The 16,385-nt window shown below is 45.9% G+C and overlaps 1 protein-coding gene across 5 annotated transcripts in view; it reads right to left on the bottom strand.

Annotated features, from left to right (window-relative positions):
- The window catches only part of LOC119974981 (nuclear pore membrane glycoprotein 210-like), a 236,351-nt gene extending 219,995 nt beyond the window's left edge, over positions 1-16,356 (bottom strand). For all 5 annotated transcript variants that reach the window (XM_038814382.1, XM_038814384.1, XM_038814386.1 and 2 more), the window contains exon 1: positions 15,996-16,356. In XM_038814382.1, the coding sequence (XP_038670310.1) occupies positions 15,996-16,150 (155 nt within the window). In that variant the 5' untranslated portion in view covers positions 16,151-16,356. The remainder of the gene's footprint in view (positions 1-15,995) is intronic.
- Positions 16,357-16,385: the final 29 nt, after the last annotated feature.

Raw genomic sequence — 16,385 nt, 5'->3', positions numbered from 1 at the left:
GGGTGGACCGCGAGGTAACAGCGCCTTACCGTGTCTGGGTGAATGAAGCTTTCGGTGCTCCCGGAGTCCAGCATCAAGAGGTCGCGTGGCCGTGATTTTCACTGTGGTCGAAGCGGTGGCCAGGTTGTGAGGACGGGACTGGTCCAGTGTCATCGAGGCGAGCTGCGGGTGGTCGTCCGAGGATTCAGATGGGGAGCGTCGGCGACCCGGATCCAGCGTTCCAGTCCCGTGGGGGAGACAAAATGGTGGCGTCCGGAGGACCTGTTGGGAACAAGATGGCAGCGTCCATGGAGTGCTCTTTGTGGGGGCGGGGCAAGATGGCGGCACCCATGGTGCGCATGTTGTAGGGGCTGGGCAAGATGGCGGCACCCACGGGCCGCACGTGGACCTGAGGGGAGAAGATGGCGGCACCCACTTGATGAGCCATCAATTGCACGAGAGACGAGTTGCTATACAAAAGTTAGGTTTTAATAAGCTAGAACTTAGCCCTGCGGTTGACTACAATAAAATGGACGACCGCCGGGCGTTCCGACTATTTATACATCGGTATGGAGGCGTGGTTAACTCAGCCTCTCGACCAATCGGAGAGCCGTCACATGACTGGTCTCAACCAATCGGTTGAGAGGCACATGACCGACCAGGGCCAATGGTAAGCCGGTGTTCTGCACCAATGGCAGACAGCTATGCAAATCATACCACCACACCACTGGCCGCACGTGGCCCGGGAGGAGAAGGTGGCGGCGCCCATTGTGCGTTCGGTTGGGGGGGAAAGAGAGGAGGTGGTTGCGGGCGCGATAGCAGCGACTGCGTGGGCCTGGCCAACAGCTGCGAGGTGGCCCTTTTTACCGCAGGATTTGCAAGTGGCAGTGCGGGCTGGGCAGCGTTGGCGGGGGTGCTTCTGCTGGCCGCAGAAGTAGCAGCGGTGACCCCCAGGGTGCGTGGCGGGCGGCGCAGGCGTATTGATTAGGTGGGGCCCGAGCCGGGGGGGGTCGTTTGCAGGGTCCAGGAGGGGTAGGCCGCGTGGCGAGCGGGGTAGGCGTGGACATTTCGAGATGCGACCGGCATGGAGAACGCTAAAGTTTTCGTCTCCGTTAGGTTGAGCATGGCCCCTTCCAGCAGTCTTTGTCGGATGGGGTCCGACGCAATCCCCGTTACGAATGCGTCACGCATTAGAAGATTGGAATGTTCAGTGGCCGTGACAGCCTGACAGTCACAGTCCCATACGAGTGGGATAAGAGCCCGCCAGAAGTCTTCGATCGACTCACCAGGTAGTTGTACGCGAGTGGCATGTACATGCCTTGCGAAGAGTGTGTTTGTCTTCTGAGCGTAGTTCTCTTTTAGGAGTGTCATTGCTTCCGCGTAACTTGGGGTGTCTTGGATCACCGGGAACACGCTGGAGCTCAACCTGGAGTATAGAACTTGGATCTTCTGAGTTTCCGTCGGCGTGGGGGTTGCAGCGTTGATGTAGGCCTCAAAATAAGCCAGCCAGTGATTAAAGTCCTTTCTGGCATCTGGCGAGTGCGGATCCAGCTGCAGGCGATCTGGTTTGATCCTGATGTCCATAATGTAGAAAAATCTGACTGTAATAAATTGATGCACTATCAATTGCACGCAAGACTCAGATTGGTACAACTGTGGCTTTATTACAGTCAGATGCGTGGCCTCCTACTGCAGCTGGCGAAATGGCTGATCAGGAGGAGGTCACGCATATTTATACGGCTCCTTGTGGGCGGAGCTAGCCGGCAGGGGCTACCAGTGAACCTGTAGTGCAGGTCCTACCGTACATCCTCTATTACAGGTGCACAGTGGTTCACCACACATTGAACCAGAAGAAAAGTTTCCCAATGATAGATACACGTCGTATGTCATAATTATTGTTGGATTTGGTCAGGTTAAAATCTTTGGGACGCTGTTTAGGGGAAAGTATATTATTGGATGCCAAGAAAGTAGATAGATTTGGAACGGGGTTAATTTAAGTATACAGTGTGTCGAGACATTATTGTAGCTAATTATCATTTTTGTTCTGTATTGTAAACTTTCTTGTTGAGTGTTCTACAGTTTAATAAATATTTTTTATTTGAATGATTACAAGACTGGACCTTTCCTCACTAGTTTTCATCTCTTCCACCTTTGTACCAGTTTGCAAAATAAACAGATAAGACCCAGTATCCAGGTTTCTCTTCTGGGATTTGGGATACGCTCGCAGTTAACATCCACGGGGCTTTTAACACTATACTGAATGACAATAATAAGTGCTGTGTTCAGCATGTATCAATCAAGAGTACAAAATCAAAAGCACATGTAAGACATCATACTTCAAAAATGTGAGACACACAATTCCTCTCCAAATCGAGCCATGGAATTTTGAAGTTCAACCGACAAGAGCCAAACGACTTTGGTTTAATATCTCATTTGAAAAATAACACCTCCCAACAGTACAGCATTGCATCAGTACTGCATTAAAACATCAGGCCAAATTGTGTGCTCAGGTTACTGGAGCCAAGAGAAGGTTATAACAAAGTTATTTTAGCTAAACCTACTTAAAGTGTCCATGTGAAAAATGAAATGAAAATCGCTTATTGTCACAAGAAGGCTTCAATTAAGTTACTGTGAAAAGCCCCTAGTCGCCACATTCCGGCGCCTGTCTGGGGAGGCTGGTACGGGAATCGAACCGTGCTGCTGGCCTGCTTTAAAAGCCTGCGATTTAGCCCAGTGAGCTAAACCAGCCCCTGCATTGATCTTTGAAGGAGGCAGAACATATTGAGAGAGCGGTTAGTAAATGTAACGGGCTTCATAAAGAGGGGTTGAGTGTATTTCTCCTTCTTAGGCAGTCCATCAAGGTCGAGGATGATTTGCTTCCACTCCATTTTCATGGGTTCTAAGATAGTTGTTAAGTCCAATGCAGACTGCCACATTCAGAGCAGGTGGTACTTGAAGGGTTGGACAGATGAGTTGTTTGGAGGTTTCTGCACTCTCTCCGATGTCTCAGGTTCATTTCTGCGTGTTTGAAAAAAATAAAACGAAGTCTCTCCCTGTGATCAGTGCTTTCTCACCTGAACCTTCTTAAATTTGGTCAGTCATAAGCCAGGAGCTCCCATGAGTTGGTGGGTACTTTTAAGCCCTTCGGAGAAGCTTTGTTTCTGTTGTCCTCCAGTAAGTTTCCTGCTGCGACCAGAGTGCCAAGTAAAATAGTTGCTTCGGGTAGTGTCAAGGCATACAAGCGACAGGTACTGCCCAGCAAAAGGGAGTACAAAAGCAGGAAAGTCATGCTGAGCATTTATAAAGCTTTGATTGCGAAACAGCCAGAGTACTGTGAACGTTCTGGTCACCACACATTAGGAAGGATATTAATATTCTTGAGGGTACAAAAGGGATTTATCAGAATGGTTCCAGGCATGAAGTTAGCTACAAGATTAAGTTGGAGAAGTTGGGGTTATTCTACTTGGAGCAAAAGAGGTTGAGGAGAGATTTGAAATGGTGTACAAGATAATAACATTTTAAGATAACCTAGACAAAGAAAGTCTGTTCCCATTAATTAATGGTACAAGGATGAGGGGCAATACAATCTTTACAAGGGCAGCAGACATGTGGGAACACCACAAGTTGTCCTCCAAGCCACACATGGCATTCTGACTTGGATCCATACTACCATTCCTTCAATAACACGAGATCAAAAACCTGGAACTTTCATCTGAACAGAGCTCTGTGTGCATCTATACCACATACATTGCAGATTTACCAACTTTTCAAGGGAAATTAGAGATGGGAAACAAATGCTGGCAACTTTCCAACAACATTCACATCCCACAGGTGATTTTTTAAAAATTGGTCTGACAAACCAAGTTCAGGACAACAAGGGATGGGTAATAATTAACAGCCTTGCCAGTCACACCCACGGCAGTAGGCTATTTGAGGGTGTTATGACAAAGGAGAAAAGTCCTAGAATTATACAAGGAAATATTGGGTTTTTAAATAGACCATAGCCACTGCGCGGGGTGGGGGGTTCTCTAAGGATCAATAGAACTCCTCACTATGCTTCCAGACAAAGTTCTTGTAAAGTATCCAAAGACTGATTACCATCCCTGCAAAGGTCAAAGAGACATAGTGGTTCTCCCATCACAAAGGCCACGAGTATAATGGTCTAGACAGGGTAGTACATTCTAGCCCACTTGAAATACCCATGTCTGGGGATTTTAAGCATGCTTGCTACCAGTCTGTACTGTTTTGTCTGTCTGGGTGGTGTGTTGTGAGAAAAGCAGCTGAAACTTTGCCACACTGAAGAGAGTACAACAGCTGAGGCAGGGCCCCTGCAAAGATAGCCAGCTTTTGCAGGAATACGTAAAACTCGCTATTTTCCTGTGAAAATCAATAAGCCAATAGAAGGATCGCAGCTGAAAAGAACTGAAATCTCTACGAAACCACAGGATGCCTGAACCAAAGAATCTAAATGTTCGCCAGCAAAAGCCAACTGCATTGAAAACAATCGTAACGCCACAATGCACCATCATATACTCCTCGCAACTCAGGATTGTTCCATATAACTTTCTCAAAAGATTTATTTACGACTGAACTCAATTCTTAACTCTAATCTGTTTGATTATGGGTGCAGGAGTTTTACCATTTCTCCTTACCTTTTAGTAGTTAATGAACTTACTCCATCTTAACTCGAGAAAGCCTAGTTTAATTGGCTCCTTTATAAACATAACTATTGGGTCTGAAAAAGGTATCCAAGCGAAAAGGAACCAAAACCTCTGATGCCACCAGAAAAGGGTGGGTTGATTAAAGACATGGCGCCAGTCAACCCTTCTCACCCAAGTTTGTAGGGCGTATCCCAGCAGGACGGTGACATATGGATGGATCGGCCCAGCTGGACGGTGACATATCAATGGGTCTCACTCAGATCAGTAGCCTTTGGGAATTCTCACCTGGGGCTGGTCATAACAAATGGTCGATAGAAAACCTGAAACCTTAGCTTTAAAAATAGCTGAATGGAAGAGGATCTAACAAAGATATAGAAAAGACTACACAGAGAGGGATCATTAGCAATGTTTACAAATTTCCAGTGAAATGTTCCCTTTTTTGGGCTAGTGATATGATAAATACTCATTTGTTTCTGAATTTGAGGAAATAAAATTTCCAATTTCTCATTGCTTTCTTTCCAAGATATAATCTGGTACGATCCCAGTTGATGTTACAACTGGATGGGAGTGGGCAGCACGGTGGCGCAGTGGGTTAGCCCTGTTGTCTCACGGCGCTGAGGTCCCAGGGTTGATCCCGGCTCTGGGTCACTGTCCGTGTGGAGTTTGCACATTCTCCCCGTGTTTGTGTGGGTTTTGCCCCCACAACCCAAAGATGAGCAGGGTAGGCGGATTGACCACTCTTAATTGCCCCTTAGTTGGAAAAAAATGAATTGGGTGCTCTAAGTTTATTTTTAAAAAGTGAATACACTCAATATCACTGCTGGTCCCAGGTGCTAGAAAATATGTTTGACTGGAAAAAGATTCACCGGCCATCAGTCCCTATAATTGAGCTCAACTGGCAAAAACCTCTTGCTGTCCGAGAGTAACGCGAAATAAATTAATAGGACGCCATTACACCACATTTATCTCAGAGATTCTGTAGTAAAATGTCAGACATTGGACCAGGATTCTAAAATAAGGGGCCAGTGAACACTTTTTAAATAACAGTATTTCTGGTGAAAATGCTAATTCTTCAGACAAAATACTAAACCGTGGGTCACATATTCTTCACACCTTCAGCATTAACAGATGATCATTCATGCCGATAAGTACTATACTTTAGATATTTACAGTCCAGAAGACTGCGTTCATTTTTAGGTCGGTGTCTCGTGAAAACATAACACATTGGGAAAAAATGAATTGGGTACTCTAAATTTATGTTTTAAAAAATAAATAACTGGATGGGAGATCGCAGAACGGAACACTGGCTCAAAAGACTGCAACTTTTACTTTATTTTTAATAAAACGTGGAGGAAGAGTCACAGGACCTTGTAGCCACCTGGGTTGGCCACTTCCCAATTCCAAAATGGAAGCCCGTTAAGAATGCAGGGAAATTCAGCCAGATACAGGGAAACAAGCAGGTGCAAGGTTTCCTGTGTAGTAAGACTTGCAGAACCCAGACAGAACCGAAACCAAAAGCCATCTACATATTAATGAGCAATCCCCATGAACAATTAGATACATTGAAGTAATCAAGACCAAACCAGACTCCTTGGCGCCAGCAGGAGCCAAGACAAAGGAAGGTCAACGGACACATTGGAACCGCCCAGCGATCAGGGAACAGCTCCAGTATTGGAGAAATCGATAGAAGCGATTGGAACTTAGTCCAATCAATTGGGACCATGTCCGGGGTCCGCCCACAAGGGCACGAAACCCCTGGAGGCTATAAAATAGAGTTCCCAAGTTCAGTTCGATCTTCTTGGCAGGGTCTCTCAGCAGCTCGAAACAACTCTTGACCGTGACCTGCCTAGCAGCTGCACAAACCAAGTAAGTCTCCAGTCAACGTATACTACGAGATAGGCGCTCCTAGCTACTAGTCCATACCAGCTTTGAAGCCTGCAGACTTAGAATCGAACGAAAGGCCATTTGTTCCCCTGACCTAGTGGGCTAGTTCCAAAGCTAAGTATATGCCTTTTAGTGTTATAGTCCAGTAAGTAGAGTTTAATGCATGAGTAGTGATTGACTGTGTATAATAAATGTGTTCTGATTTGAAACGTACTAACTGGTGTATTGAGTTATTGATCAGCACTTGAACTTGAACCTCGTGGTGGTATCATAAAGATACCTGGCGACTCTAGAGCAACGGTTATAAAACAGAGCAATTAAGTGTAAAGCACACTTAGCAACAACCTCTAATTAGTTTAACAAGAATTTTTTTAAATTTAAAACACTCAACTCCCTAACAAATTTAAAGATTAACATGGATTGCAACGTACGTCTTAAACCACAACGGTCTCATTAGCACACGTCTCTTTAAAGCACACAAAATGGCTAAATGCACGCACTCTGCTCTGAACCCAATTTAGTATCTGTGGTTTTCTCCTCAGAATCCCCCCAGATGATTGTTACATGAGTTTCTAAACCCCACTCCAAAAAACAGGCTTTAAACCCTTTTTGCGTAATAAAGCTTTTCCTAGCAGTTTGCATTCCAAAATCTAGTCCAGGTTCCGTTCTACTTTTAACAACGAATCAAGTCCACGATTTACACTAACCCTTTTAAGATTTCTTTGTCTTGAGTGCTCTACAAAACTGTTCACATTTGTTTTAACTCTTGATTCCCAGACTGCAGTAAAATGGCATCACTTTTGATTTACCTCTGAAGTCTGCCGTTCCACTTTAAATCTGGTTAGTGCAATTGTCTAACTTTCCCTGGTTATCTGGACAGTAACTTGTTCCTCAGGAAGCTTGCTTTTTTGCAGCTCCCTTGTTCGGTCCAGCGCTGTTCACTCCCCAGTGTCCTGTCTTCAACCGCCAACAAGTTCTGCTAAAACTTAAAAGCTATTTCAATCCTTACAAGGACCTCCAGTTTAAGTAAACACACTTAAAGCTATTTCTGACGTCTACCAATACAAAAATATAAATCCTTAAAACTATCTTTGTTTTCCTAACAAATCCAAAATGTTTATCATCTGCATTGTGAGCTGCATATGCTTTGCTAACATCGTGGATGCAATAAACACAGGTTTGTTAATCCAGTTTCTGACAAGGGAAAGCATGATGGCTGTGTAATTGGGATTGTTTATAAAGGGACCAGGACCATGTTATCGCTGCAAGGACTATATTCTTTATGCTGCTGCAATCATTAGTTTTCTTTCCTATGCTGAAACTGCCTGAATTTTTTTTTAAATCCTGGAAATACTCAGCAGGTCTGGTTGCATCTGTGTAGAATTAATGTTTCAGGGTGACATAACTTTTCATCAGAACTGAAGAGATAGAAACGCAAGAGTTTTAAATCAGTGGACGGAATGAGGGTGAGAGATCAAAAGAAACGGTGTCAATAGGATAGAGGGCAGGTGAGATTAAATAACAAAAGATTTCATGATGCAACAGGCAAAAGGAGTGATAATAGGTATAGTACATAAACAAAAGTTGTGTCCAAATGAGGTGTGGATGGCTACGTCTGACCGTGCTAGCTGATGGAGTTGCCACAGTTGAACTCTCCTGGGGTGATTCAGTTTGCACACCAACACACTATTTAAAAGCTAGACTCAGTGTGTAACGTGCAGTACAATTTGTAATCATATCATTGTGACAAGAGGTCAGAGCGATAATAGGTTTATCTGGGTATTAAGTGAGAGCATGATGGTGAAACTCATAAAATCATTGGTCAATTAAATAGTTGTGGATGATCATTTTGAATCAGTCCTTGCTTGTTTTCTTGCATTTTAGCAATATTCAAAAGAAGCACTCCATGCTCTTGCGGGAGGGGACGGCAGCGAATGAGGGGTTCTACAATTGTTGAGGTTTGTTCACCATTCACTTTAGGGATTTGGTTACCATTGACGGCTGAGGGAGGAGGAGGGGTTGGGGGAGGTTCTTTGTTTGTTTGGGGTTTTTGTATTGTGAAAAAGTTGAAATAAATATTGAAAATGTGTTCGGAAACCGAATTGTCATACCCAGGTTCAGATCATGCCTATGTGAGATACGTATTTTGGTCAGTCTGTAATTTATTTCAGTTTCTCAAGTGTGTTCTAAACATGTACCACAGGCTCTCACAAAACAAAACCTTCAAAAGAATCCATGTTCTCAAGCAGCTTCGAAATGCAATTAAAATATTGAAGAAATCAGTGATCCATAATTTACATTTACACCTTCAATGTAATAAAACATCCCAAAGTGCTTTACAGGGATGATTACCAAACATTTGACACAGATATTAGGTCAGATAACCAAAAAATGTGTTCAAGGAGGTTGGCTTGAAACAGCATCCAAAAGTAGAAAACAAATCCCAAAATGTCAAGATACAAAGTGCCATGCCCAATGACAAGGAGCTGCCTTCCCCTCCTTTTGCAACCTGGAAGAGGTGGTGTTTTTTGATGAGGTTCACTCATTCCCTGACTCGTGATGATGGGTTCTGTGCTCTAGTAGCTGTTCCTGGGAATGTACACTGAGACAAACATCAGCTACTGCTGGAGGATCATCAGCTCAGTGAAAGACACTCTTTGGTCTGTCCGGAAATTGTTGGTCTTCCAGTGCAGATTTGTCCCTGATCAATTGTTAGACAAGCACATTCCAAAGCCAGGTCTATGTGCTGAGGAACGCACTAAAACTTGGGGCAGCCGCCACAGAGATGCAATCGGAAACGGTCGCTTTCTAAGACCTTTTGACCAAAGTGCTTCGAGGAGGGAATTTTTTTATTCGTTTAAGGGATGCGGGCGTCGCTGGTTACACCAGCATTTATTGCCCATCCCTAGTTGCCCTTCAGAAGCTGGTGGTGAGTTGCCTTCTTGAACCGCTGTAGTCCTTAAGGTGTAGGTACACCCACTGTTCTGCTAGGGAGGGAGTTCCAGGATGTTGCCCCAGTGACAGTGAAGGAATGGCAATATATTTCCAAGTCAGGATGCTGAGTGACTTGGTTGAGAACCTCCAGGCAGTGAGATCTCCAGGTATCTGTTGCCCTTGTCCTTCTAGATAGTAGTGGTCGTGGGTTTGGAATGTGCTGTCTAAGCAACCTGAGTAACTGAGTTACTGCAGTGCATCTTGTAGATGGTACTCGGCAGCACGGTGGCCCAGTGGCTAGCACTGCTGCCTCATAGCAGTGAAGTTCCAGGTTCAATCCCACCTTTGGATTGCTGTCCGTGTGGAGTTTGCACATTCTCCCTGTGTTTGCATGAGTTTCACCCCGACAACCCAAAGATGTGCAGGGTAGAACAAAGAACAAAGAAAATTACAGCACAGGAACAGGCCCTTCGGCCCTCCCAGCCTGCGCCGATCCAGATCCTTTATCTAAACCTGTCTCCTATTTTCCAAGGTCTACTTCCCTCTGTTGCTGCCCGTTCATATACCTGTCTAGATGCCTCTTAAATGATGCTATCGTGCCCGCCTCTACCACCTCCACTGGTAAAGCGTTCCAGGCACCCACCACCCTCTGCGTAAAAAACTTTCCACGCACATCTCCCTTAAACTTTCTCCCCCTCACCTTGAAATCGTGACCCCTTGTAACTGACACCCCACTCTTGGAAAAAGCTTGTTGCTATCCACCCTGTCCATACCTCTCATAATTTTGTATACCTCAATCAGGTCCCCCCTCAACCTCCGTCTTTCCAACGAAAACAATCTTAATCTACTCAACCTTTCTTCATAGTTAGCACCCTCCATACCAGGCAACATCCTGGTGAACCTCCTCTGCACCCTCTCCAAAGCATCCACATCCTTCTGGTAATGTGGCGACCAGAACTGCACGCAGTATTCCAAATGTGACCTAACCAAAGTCCTATACAACTGTAACATGACCTGCCTACTCTTGTACTCAATACCCCGTCCGATGAAGGCAAGCATGCTGTATGCCTTCTTGACCACTCTATCAACCTGCGTTGCCACCTTCAGGGTACAATGGACCTGAACTCCCAGATCTATCTGTACATCAATTTTCCCCAGGACCCTTCCATTGACCATATAGTCCGCTCTTGAATTTGATCTTCCAAAATGCATCACCTCGCATTTGCCTGGATTGAACTCCACCTGCCATTTCTCTGCCCAACTCTCCAAACTATCTATATTTTGTTGTATTCTCTGACAGTCCTCCTCGCTATCTGCAACTCCACCAATCTTAGTATCATCTGCAAACTTGCTAATCAGACCACCTATACCTTCCTCCAGATCACTTATGTAGATCACAAACAACAGTGGTCCGAGCATGGATCCCTGTGGAACACCACTAGTCACCCTTCTCCATTTTGAGACACTCCCTTCCACCACTACTCTCTGTCTCCTGTTGCCCAGCCAGTTCTTTATCCATCTAGCTAGTACACCCTGAACCCCATACAACTTCACTTTTGCCATCAACCTGCCATGGGAAACCTTATCAAACGCCTTACTAAAGTCCATGTATATGACATCTACAGCCCTTCCCTCATCAATTACTTTGTCACTTCCTCAAAGAATTCTATTAGGTTTGTAAGACATGACCTTCCTTGCACAAAACCATGCTGCCTATCACTGATAAGTCTATTTTCTTCCAGATGTGAATTGATCCTATCCCTCAGTATCTTCTCCAACAGTTTGCCTACCACTGACGTCAAGCTCACAGGTCTATAATTCCCTGGATTTTCCCTGCTACCCTTCTTAAACAAAGGGACAACATTAGCAATTCTCCAGTCCTCCGGGACCTCACCCGTGCTCAAGAATGCTGCAAAGATATCTGTTAAGGCCCCAGCTATTTCGACCCTCGCTTCCCTCAGTAACCTGGGATAGATCCCATCCGGTCCTGGGACTTGTCCACCTTAATGTCTTTTAGAATACCCAAAACTTCCCCTTTCCGTATGACAACTTGACCTAGGGTATTTAAACATCCATCCCTAGCCTCAACATCCGTCTTGTCCCTCTCCTTTGTGAATACCGATGCAAAGTACTCATTAAGAATCTCACCCATTTCCTCCGAGTCCACGCATAAATTCCCTCTCTTGTCTTTGAGTGGGCCAATCCTTTCCCTAGTTACCCTCTTGCTCCTTACATACGAAAAAAAAGGCTTTGGGATTTTCCTTAACCGTTAGCCAAAGATATTTCATGACCCCTTTTAATTGCACTTTTGAGATTCGTCCTACTTTCCCGATATTCCTCCAAAGCTTCATCAGTTTTGAGTCGCCTCGATCTTACATATGCTTCCTTTTTCACCTTAGCTAGTCTCACAATTTCACCCGTCATCCATGGTTCCCTAATCTTGCCATTTCTATCTCTCATTTTCACAGGAACATGTCTGTCCTGCACTCTAATCAACCTTTCCTTAAAAGACTCCCACATTTCAAATGTGGATTTACCCTTAAACAGCTGCTCCCAATCCACATTCCCTAGCTCCTGCCGAATTTTGTTATACTCTGCCTTTCCCCACTTTAGCACTTTTCCTTTCGGACCACTCTTGTCCTTGTCCATGAGTATTCTAAAACTTACGGAATTGTGATCGCTATTCCCAAAGTAATCACCGACTGAAACATCAACCACCTGGCTGGGATCATTCCCCAATACCAGGTCCAGTATGGCCCCTTCCCGAGTTGGACTATTTACATACTGCTCTAAAAAAACTCTCCTGGATGCTCCTTACAAACTCTGCTCCATCTACGCCTCCAACACTACACGAATCCCATTCGATGTTGGGGAAGTTAAAATCTCCCATCACAACCACCCTATTGCTCCTACATTTTTCTATAATCTGTCTGCATATTTGTACCTCTACTTCATGCTCACTTTTGGGAGGCCTGTAGTAAAGTCCCAACAATGTAACTGCACCCTTCCTATTTCTTAGCTCCACCCATATTGCCTCAGTGCTCGAATCCTCTATCGTGCCCTCCTTAATCACAGCTGTGATATCATCTCTGACGAGTAATGCAACTCCTCCACCCCATATACCTCCCTCTCTATCCCTCCTGAAGCATCTATACCCTGGGATATTCAGTTGCCAGTCCTGCCCTTCCCTCAACCAAGTCTCAGTAATACCAATAACATATTCCCAGGTGCTGATCCAAGCCCTACGTTCATCTGCCTTACCTGCTACACTTCTCGCATTAAAACAAATGCACGACAGACCACCTGTCCCTTTGCGTTCATCATCTCTTCCCTGTCGACTCTGCCCCTTAGTCACATGGAGTTTATTATCTCGTACCTTACCGGCTTTAGTTGCTGCTTCTTTACTGACCTCTAACTTCCTAACATGGTTCCCATCCCCCTGCCACATTAGTTTAAAACCTCCCCAACAGTGTTAGCAAAAGCACCCCCTAGGACATTGGTTCCAGTCCTGCCCAGGTGTAGACCATCCGGTTTGTAATGGTCCCACCGCCCCCAGAACCGGTTCCAATGTCCCAAAACTCTGAACCCCTCCCTCCTGCACCATCTCTCAAGCCACGTATTCATACTGACTATTCTTGAATTTCTACTCTGACTGTCCCGTGGCACTGGTAGCAATCCTGAGATTACTATCTTTGAGGTCCTACTTTTTAAATTTATCTCCTAACTCCCTAAATTCTGATTGTAGGACCTCATCCTTTTTTTTTTAACCTATATCGTTGGTGCCTATGTGCACCACGACAACTGGCTGTTCACCCTCCCCCTTTAGTATGTCCTGCAGCTGATCGGAGACATCCCTGACCCGAGCACCCGGGAGGCAACATACCATTCGGGAGTCTCGTTTTCGACCACAGAAACGCCTGTCTACTCCCCTTACAATTGAATCCCCTATGACTATAGCCCTGCCAGTCTTTTTCCCACCCTTCTGTGCAGCAGATCCAGCCACGGTGCCATGAGCTGGCTACTACTGCCTTCCGCTGGTGAGTCATCTCCCCCAACAATATCCAAAACGGTATACCTGTTTTGGAGGGAGATGACCGCAGGGGACACCTGCACTGCCTTCCTGCTCTTTCTCTGCCTTTTGGTCACCCATTCCCTGTCTCCCTCACCAATCCTAATCTGCGGTGTGACCAACTCACTGAACGTGCTATCCACAACCTCCTCAGCATCGCGGATGCTCCAAAGTGAGTCCATCCACAGCTCCAGAGCAGACATGCGGTCTAACAGGCGCTGCAGCTGGACACACTTCGCGCACATGAAGGAGTCAGGGACATCGGCCGCGTTCCTAAACTCCCACATTGAGCACGAGGAGTATTACACAGGTCTGGGATCTCCTGCCATTTTTACCCTTTACCTTAACTGACTACAAACTATACTATCAAATAATTAATAAGTGAAAGGAACAAAGATTTTACTTACCAATCACAATACTTACCAACACACGAAGAGTACAATTTCTCCCAGCTGCTGCTAATTGGAGCACATTCCTTACCAGCCAATCAGATCTCTGCTTTGCTGTGATGTCGCTCTTCCAGGTAAGTTTTTTAAGTTTTAGAGGTAAACTTACCTTTGAAGTCTCGCCCCTGTCTCTCCGCGCTCTTTAATGAAGTCTCGCCCCTGTCTCTCCGGTAGGTGGATTGGCTATGCTAAGGCGCCTCTTAATTAGAAAAAATGAATTGGGTACTCTAAATTTATTTTTAAAAAGTAGATGGCACACACAGCTGCCACTGGTCATTGGTGGTGGAGGGTTTGAATGTTTGTGGAAGGGGGAGCAATCAAGTGGGCTGTTTGGTCCTGGATGATGTTGAGCTTCTTGAATGTTGGAGCTGCACTCATCCAGGCAAATGGAGCGTATTCCATTAGACACCTGACTTGTGCCTTGTAGATGGTGGCCTGGCTTTTTTAAGGGGGGGGGGGGGGAAAGAGAGTCAGGCGAGTTCCTCACCATAGGATTCCTAGCTTTTGACCTGCCCTGGTAGCCACAGTATTAATATGGCTAGTCCAGTTTCTGATCAATGGTAACCCCTAGAATGTTGATTGTGGGGTTCAGCAATGGCAAGGCCATTTAATGTCATGGGGCAGTGGTTAGATCCTCTTTTGTAGGAGACGGTCATTGCCTGGCACTTCTGTGTCACAAATGTAACTTGCCACTTGTCAGCCCAAGCCTGGATGCAGGTCTTGCTGCATTTGGGCATGGAGTGCTTCATTATGAGTCGTCGTGAATGGTGCTGAACATTGTGCATTATGTGGAGATGCCAGCGTTGAACTGGGGTGAGCACAGTAAGAAGTCTTACACCAGGTTAAAGACGAACAGATTTGTTTCCAATCACCAGCTTTCGGAGCACTGCTCCTTTACCTAAGGAGCAGTGCTCCAAAAGCTAGTGATTTGAAACAAATCTGTTGGGCTTTAACCTGGTGTTGTAAGACTTCTTACTGTGAACATTGTGCAGTCATTTGCAAACATCCCCACTTCTGACCTTATGATGGGAGGTCATTGATGAAGCAGCTCAAGATAGTTGGGCCTCGGACACTACCCCGAGGAACTCCTGCAGTGATGTCCTCTATAATAATTGTGTGAAACCCTTTGGGCTGTATGAATCACATTGAACGCATACAGTGAATATTATATGCATCGCAATTGTATTGAAGCTCCAAGAGTGCAACATGATCTATTTGGAAATCATTGCACTTTCTGTGATGACCATTTTGAAAGGTTTGTCATGTCCTTTCAGATATTTTGCAAATAAGGTATATTCTTGCAACGAAAAGTTCATAATGAAGATGAGTGCAAAATAGCTGTTTCTCCATTAATTCAATTATGCACGCCTATGTTTACCATATTGTCACAAAACAACATGCATAGGAGTTATAATAAAAACAAATGACTGCGGATGCAGTAAATCTCACAGAAATTGTCGGGCGGGCGAGCACACGGTGCAATGAGGTGCTTGACGGCAGCATTGTGGATAGCACAATCGCTTCACAGCTCCAGGGTCCCAGGTTCGATTCCGGCTTGGGTCACTGTCTGTGCGGAGTCTGCACATCCTCCCCGTGTGTGCGTGGGTTTCCTTGGGTGCTCCGGTTTCCTCCCACAGTCCCAGGTTCGATCCCGGCTCTGGGTCATTGTTCGTGTGGAGTTTGAACATTCTCCCCGTGTTTGCGTGGGTTTCGCCCCCACAACCCAAAGATATGCAGGTTAGGTGGATTGGCCATGATAAATTGCCCTTAGTGTCCAAAATTGCCCTTAGTGTTGGGTGGGGTTACTGGGTTATGGGGATAGGGTGGAGTTGTTGGCCTTGGGTGGGGTGCTCTTTCCAAGGGCCGGTGCCGACTCGATGGGCTGAATGGCCTCCTTCTGCACTGTAAATTCTATGATTAAATTCTATGATAGATAGCACAAGGAATGAAATTATTTGACACCCAGCCGGCCGGCCTCCCTCTCCCCGCCTTCCTCCTGCTCAGACCAGAAGCACAGCTCACCATTGGTAACACCCCTCGTCGGCCTCCAGGGTAAAATTCGCCTTCACGTTAGCCGAGTAAGGCAGCAGGACCTTGGGGACATTCAGCTTGGCCCCCGCCGAGTAACGGAGGACGGCGACGACGTACAGGAGGCCAGGCCAGAGGAGAGTCGCCATAGCAACCCGGGAGATAGGGGCGTTTTCAAACTATTTTTTTTAAAAGCAGGATTTAAAGTAAAAGACTCTGGGAGGGGGGGTTAGGGTGGACCGCTCTCAGCGGAGAAGGGCTTCGGCTGAAGGCCCTGCGTGTGTTTGTGTGGAGATTAGCGAGTCGTGGCCTCTCTCTGTCGGCCTCCCCCAGCGCTCGCGCCGGTCCTCGAGTCGGCCGCACGCGGGAAAGGGTCACGTGCTC

Source organism: Scyliorhinus canicula, chromosome 12, assembly GCF_902713615.1.
Source record: "Scyliorhinus canicula chromosome 12, sScyCan1.1, whole genome shotgun sequence".
NCBI lineage: Eukaryota > Metazoa > Chordata > Chondrichthyes > Carcharhiniformes > Scyliorhinidae > Scyliorhinus > Scyliorhinus canicula.
Note: the sequence above shows the minus strand (reverse complement) of the source record. Positions and strands in the feature narration are given on the sequence as shown.